Here is a 7,035-nt window from a genome sequence, read left to right as displayed (position 1 = left end):
TAGTTAGTCTCACTAAAAAACCAAGTACTTGGGTAGTTAGTTCCTAAAGAAACCAGTGACTGAGTAATACGCTGAGTACGTAATAGTGGGCCAGGTGACAAGGCTAATTAGTCCCTAAAAACAGGTGACGTGCGTAGTTAGTTCACTTAAAGACAACCAGGTGACTTGGTAGTTTAGTTTCTGCTAAATAATCCAGGTGATGGTAGTTAGTGTCTAGTATTTGATAAGAGTCGGTGAGTAATGGTCTGGTTTAGTTTAGCGTTGAAGCTAAAGAAACCAGGTGACTCGTAGTGTTTAATTCGCTGAAAGACACCAGGTGACCCCAAGTAGTTAAATTCGCGTAAAGACCCGTGACTTTGGGTTGTTTAATTCGCTACGAGAACCAGGACTTCGGTCAGAATTCGTCTAAAGGAAACCCCGGGTGACCTCGTCATGTTAATTCGCTAAAAAACCTGTGACTTGGTAGTTAATCGTGCCAAGAAGCCAGGTGGCATTGGTTAGTTCTCATAACAGCTAAAGAAACAACCAGGAACTGGAGTTAGTTTGTACAGCCTAACGCCATAGTCGAATGTACAAGACAGTAAAGTCCTCTCATAGGCCAGCAAGAGACTTCCATTGTACTGAACTGGTTCAAAATGCTCGTTGAGTTGCAAGTGTGTGGCTCAGACTCGGTGACTTGGTAGTTAATTCGCTAAAGAAACCAGGTGACTTGGTAGTTAATTCGCTAAAGAAACCCGGTGACTTGGTAGTTAATTCGCTAAAGAAACCWGGTGACWWGGTAGTTAATTCGCTAAAGAAACCMGGTGACTTGGTAGTTAATAAGCTAAAGAAACCAGGTGACTTGGTAGTTTGTACGCTAAAGCCCTTGGAATGTAGCCTAACAGTGGAAAGAGTGTTCAAGCTGTATGATTGGTCTAGAAGGAAACCCTGTCATTCATACAACATCAAGTCTTTCCGGAAACATAAAGCCCTAGAAGACTCTCACGTTGCCACACTGAGAAGATCTATACGGGCACCAGAGAGCAAGTACCAAGTAGAGAGATGAGAAGAACAGGCTACTAGCCTGTCTTGCTGTTGGTGCTCTGCAGTGTACTTATCTTGCTGTTGTAGTGTACTAAACTCAGAAGTGCACTAAACTCAGAAGTGTACTAGCCTGTGATGAGATCTTTGAGAAACAGTGTATCAGGACCATGGCTTGATGGTACTACATACATTAAAACCCACCTGGAGTGCCTGGACCTTTCAATTCTTCAAACCATTTCACATTTGTGTTGGATTATATAGTTTTTTTTCCTGAATCTGTACTACTACTGTTGTGGACTCCAAAGGGTACTAGGCTGTGACTACTGTTGTGATCTGTAGTTCACTAACCAATGATTGTTGATGTTTTGCATTAGACCCAGAGAAATCTACTAACCTGTAAGTGTTGATGTTTTGCATTAGAATCTACTAACCTTGAGAAGCAACAGTGAACATAGGCAAAGACACATGCATATAAACACACACAATAACATATGCCCTATATACACACGTACACATGGATTTTGTATTGTAGGTATGTGGTAGTGGTGGAGTAGGGGTCTGAGGGTACACAGTGTTGTTTGTGATATCTGTGAATGTATTGTAATGTTTTTTTAAATGGTATAAACTGCCTTCATTTTGCTGGACCCCAGGAAGAGTAGCTGCTGCCTTGGCTAATGGGAATCCATAATAAATACATGTAACGAGTACTTTTGAGTGTCAGGGGAAAATGCATGGAGTAAAAAGTACATTATTTTCTTTAGGAATGTAGTAAAGTAAAAGTAAAAGTTGTCAAAAAATATAACTAGTAAAGTACAGACACCCCCCCAACTGCCCAGGCACTGCGGTTGAAAATTAGCCGGCTGGCTAAAACCGTCACTTTTACTGAAACGTTGATTAATGTGCACTGTCCCTGTAAAAATAAAATAAACTCAAACTACTTAAGTAGTACTTTCAAGTATTTTTTATTTATTTAAGTACTTTACACCACTGCTTTTGTGCCTGTCTCCAGGCCTCTGAGGGCGTGCCTATCCAATTATTCTCTGTGCTGTCTGACCTGGTGGAGACCTACTACAGTCCCAACATGGGTCTGGCTACACACCTGCAGTTCCCTGTTCAGAAGGAGGAGGAACCGGAGGAAGAAGCAGGTGGGTTAATAGCCTAGGGTTGCATCTCAAATTGTACCCTTTCGCCCTATATAGTGCACTACTTTAGACCAGAGCCCATATGGGTTCCCATAAGGCTCTGGTCAAAAGTAGTGTACTATGTAAGGAGTAGGGTGCCATTCAGGATACAGACATTCTCTCTTGTCTGTTTCTGCTACAGCTGAGCTAAGCCAAGGCACTCTGGATATTCAGGCTTAACTCAAGGGGCCTGTCTCACACATCCGTAAAAAAGGTCCAAAGTATTTTCGCTGTCACAGGACATAACGTTATGTCTAACCGTTATAACTGTTGTTGGATCAACAGAGCCAGTGAAATACCCTCCTCAGCTGCCCCCGAGGAACTTCTCAGGAGGACCGTCAGCCAATGGCAGTAAAGAAACCCACGTAGGGGATTCCCGAGGCTCCGAGCCGGCTTGTAGTTCCCTGGTAGACACGTACCTACAGAGACTACAACACATCGATATGTCTAAGTATGTACTGAAGGCTCACGTTCAACTAATCTATGTACTGATACTACTCAAGTCTCTTCAGTATTGTGGCACAAATACCAACTTCCTCTCAGGTCAAGTTTTCACTTCAGCATGCGTTAATGTCAGTAGGAGACGAAATGAAAATTTGACTGAAAGAGGAAGTTAAGATTTGCCCTTGTGTTACTAAAGACATACCCAGCGGGCCGTGTTTAAGTTACATACCAACTAACAAATTACACTTGACTGATGATGCATCTGTAAATTCAAGGACCACTTTGGAAACAAGTTTTTTGTTTTGTTTTTTAATGAATACTTTCAAATGATATCCTCTGGGTCCACATTGTACAGTTTGTTGTATATGTCTTCTGTTACCCCAAAAATTCAATTCAATTCAATCATATCTTCCAGCCTGCCAGAAGAGCACCACAAATCCATTGAGGAATACTTCCACACCTCGGTCTCTCTCGATGCTGAGCAAGTCCAGAACGGGAATCCGACCCTCCCCCATCTGAAGAAGCTCACTATGGGTATCTGCAAACAACTGAACAGGTATACAGTAGTGGCAGACAGTAGCTGCTTCTGCAACATGTGGGGCAAAAAAGTATTTAGTCAGCCACCAATTGTGCAAGTTCTCCCACTTAAAAAGATGAGAGAGGCCTGTAATTTTCATCATAGGTACACTTNGCGGTTGAAAATTAGCCGGCTGGCTAAAACCGTCACTTTTACTGAAACGTTGATTAATGTGCACTGTCCCTGTAAAAATAAAATAAACTCAAACTACTTAAGTAGTACTTTCAAGTATTTTTTATTTATTTAAGTACTTTACACCACTGCTTTTGTGCCTGTCTCCAGGCCTCTGAGGGCGTGCCTATCCAATTATTCTCTGTGCTGTCTGACCTGGTGGAGACCTACTACAGTCCCAACATGGGTCTGGCTACACACCTGCAGTTCCCTGTTCAGAAGGAGGAGGAACCGGAGGAAGAAGCAGGTGGGTTAATAGCCTAGGGTTGCATCTCAAATTGTACCCTTTCGCCCTATATAGTGCACTACTTTAGACCAGAGCCCATATGGGTTCCCATAAGGCTCTGGTCAAAAGTAGTGTACTATGTAAGGAGTAGGGTGCCATTCAGGATACAGACATTCTCTCTTGTCTGTTTCTGCTACAGCTGAGCTAAGCCAAGGCACTCTGGATATTCAGGCTTAACTCAAGGGGCCTGTCTCACACATCCGTAAAAAAGGTCCAAAGTATTTTCGCTGTCACAGGACATAACGTTATGTCTAACCGTTATAACTGTTGTTGGATCAACAGAGCCAGTGAAATACCCTCCTCAGCTGCCCCCGAGGAACTTCTCAGGAGGACCGTCAGCCAATGGCAGTAAAGAAACCCACGTAGGGGATTCCCGAGGCTCCGAGCCGGCTTGTAGTTCCCTGGTAGACACGTACCTACAGAGACTACAACACATCGATATGTCTAAGTATGTACTGAAGGCTCACGTTCAACTAATCTATGTACTGATACTACTCAAGTCTCTTCAGTATTGTGGCACAAATACCAACTTCCTCTCAGGTCAAGTTTTCACTTCAGCATGCGTTAATGTCAGTAGGAGACGAAATGAAAATTTGACTGAAAGAGGAAGTTAAGATTTGCCCTTGTGTTACTAAAGACATACCCAGCGGGCCGTGTTTAAGTTACATACCAACTAACAAATTACACTTGACTGATGATGCATCTGTAAATTCAAGGACCACTTTGGAAACAAGTTTTTTGTTTTGTTTTTTAATGAATACTTTCAAATGATATCCTCTGGGTCCACATTGTACAGTTTGTTGTATATGTCTTCTGTTACCCCAAAAATTCAATTCAATTCAATCATATCTTCCAGCCTGCCAGAAGAGCACCACAAATCCATTGAGGAATACTTCCACACCTCGGTCTCTCTCGATGCTGAGCAAGTCCAGAACGGGAATCCGACCCTCCCCCATCTGAAGAAGCTCACTATGGGTATCTGCAAACAACTGAACAGGTATACAGTAGTGGCAGACAGTAGCTGCTTCTGCAACATGTGGGGCAAAAAAGTATTTAGTCAGCCACCAATTGTGCAAGTTCTCCCACTTAAAAAGATGAGAGAGGCCTGTAATTTTCATCATAGGTACACTTCAACTATGACAGACAAAATGAGAAAAAAAAATCGGTATTTTTTGTACATCACTAGGCTTTCACTATGAACCGTGTTTAATTGTCCCCTTGTGAAATGAAAGAACATTTCTGTGCTCCTATAGCGTGTCAGTGAGATCTCAGTCGGTTTCGGGGGTCCATTTAATTTGTTCAGCCAATTAGGGAAGTAAACTGAATTGAAATTGACCCCTAAACCCTGGTAAACAGCATTTAAACAATTGCTATGCTCCTATGTTGTACCAGCGAGATCTCCCGTACCTTGCCCACTCTGGAGGCCTTTCAGAGGCTTCTGGACCAGCAGCTGTCCCCAGGGATTGGACGCCTGAGGACTCAGGTAGGTGGACATTATTAATATTCACCTTTTTAATCAGACGTTATTTGAACATCAACATACAGTAAAGAGACGGTTTGTAACTGCATTGGAGATGGAATCAGTTTAACGTTAAATTAGGAAATGGGTTTGTATCGTAGAGGATCTTGGTCTTTCTGTTCAATGAGACATAACGCTTCCTGATTGAAGATACATTGATACCGCAGGTTGCTATTTTGTTAGAGCTGAATGAGGCTAAAGGTTCTCTGATGTTTTAGTTTAACATTGTACTGTAGTCTACCTCTGCTCTATTCTACTGTAGTCTACCTCTGCTCTATTCTACTGTAGTCTACCTCTGCTCTATTCTACTGTAGTCTACCTCTTGACTACAGTAGATAGAGCCAGAGGTGAACACAGTAGAATAGAGCAGAGGTAGACACAGTAGAATAGAGCAGAAGGTAAACTACAGTGAATAGAGCAGAGGTAGACTACAGTAGAATAGAGCAGAGGTAGACGACAGTAGAATGGAGCAAGGTAACTACAGTAGAATAGAGCAGAGGTAGACTACAGTAGAAATAGAGCAGAGGTAGACTACAGTAGAATAGAGCAGAGGTAGACTACAGTAGAATGAGCAGAGGTAGACTACAGTAGAAAGAGCAGAGGTAGACGACAGTAGAATAGAGCAGAGTTAGACTACAGTAGAATAGAGCAGAGGTAGACTACAGTAAGAATAGAAGCAGAGGAGAACGACAGTAGAATAGAGCAGAGGTAGACTACAGTAGAATAGAGGCAGAGGTAGACTACAGTAGAATAGAGCAGAGTAGACTACAGTAAATAGACAGAGTAGACTACAGTAGAAAGAGCGAGGTAGACTACAGTAGAATAGAGCAGAGGTAGACTACAGTAGAATAGAGCAGAGGTAGACTACAGTAGAATAGAGCAGAGGTAGACTACAGTAGAATAGAGCAGAGTTTAGACTACAGTAGAATAGACAGAGGTAGACTACAGTAGAATAGAGCAGGGTAAGACTACAGTAGAATAGAGCAGAGGTAGACTACAGTAGAATAGAGCAGAGGTAGACTACAGAGATAGAGCAGAGGTAGACTAAGAGGTAGACTACAGTAGAATAGAGCAGAGGTAGACTACAGTAGATAGAGCAGAGGTAGACTACAGTAGAATAGAGAAGGTACTACGTAGAATAGAGCAGAGGTAGACTACAGTAGATAGAGCAGAGGTAGACTACAGTAGAGTAAGAGCAGAGGTAGACTACAGTAGAATAGAGCAGAGGTAGACTACAAGTAAGTAGAGCAGAGGTAGACGACAGTAGAATAGAGCAGAGTTAGACTACAGTAGAATAGACAGAGTAGACTACAGTAAGATAGAGCAGAGGTAGACTACAGTAGAATAGAGCAGAGGTAGACTACAGTGAATAAGCAGAGGTAGATACAGTAGAATAGAGCAGAGGTAGACTACAGTAGAATAGAGCAGAGTAGACTACAGTAGAATAGAGCAGAGGTAGACTACAGTAGAATAGAGCAGAGGTAGACTACAGTAGAATAGAGCAGAGGTAGACTACAGTAGAATAGAGCAGAGGTAGACTACAGTAGAATAGAGCAGAGGTGACTACAGTAGAATAGAGCAGAGGTAGACTACAGTAGAATAGAGCAGAGGTAGACTACAGTAGAATAGAGCAGAGGACAGGATGAAGAGTAGACTACAGTAAATAGAGCAGAGGTGACAGAGAATAGAGCAGAGGTAGACTACAGTAGAATAGAGCAAGAGGTAGACTACAGTAGAATAGAGGCAGAGGTAGACTACAGTAAGATAGAGCAGAGGTAGACTAAGAGTAGACTACGTAGAATAGAGCAGAGGTAGACACAGTAGAGTAGAATGC

The 7,035-nt window shown here is 42.4% G+C and overlaps 1 protein-coding gene across 1 annotated transcript in view; it reads left to right on the top strand.

Moving 5' to 3' along the window:
* Positions 1 to 7,035, top strand: part of LOC112075065 (phosphatidylinositol 3,4,5-trisphosphate 5-phosphatase 1) — a 45,005-nt gene that overhangs the window by 5,577 nt on the left and 32,393 nt on the right. Inside the window, exons 3-6 of the mRNA XM_070440757.1 lie at positions 2,033 to 2,168; positions 2,490 to 2,655; positions 3,064 to 3,204; positions 5,075 to 5,165. Coding sequence (XP_070296858.1) covers positions 2,033 to 2,168; positions 2,490 to 2,655; positions 3,064 to 3,204; positions 5,075 to 5,165 — 534 coding nt within the window. The remainder of the gene's footprint in view (positions 1 to 2,032; positions 2,169 to 2,489; positions 2,656 to 3,063; positions 3,205 to 5,074; positions 5,166 to 7,035) is intronic.

Source organism: Salvelinus sp. IW2-2015, unplaced genomic scaffold, assembly GCF_002910315.2.
Source record: "Salvelinus sp. IW2-2015 unplaced genomic scaffold, ASM291031v2 Un_scaffold2970, whole genome shotgun sequence".
Lineage (NCBI taxonomy): Eukaryota > Metazoa > Chordata > Actinopteri > Salmoniformes > Salmonidae > Salvelinus > Salvelinus sp. IW2-2015.
The sequence above is the reverse complement of the archived record's forward strand: the minus strand, read 5'-3'. Positions and strand labels throughout refer to the sequence as shown.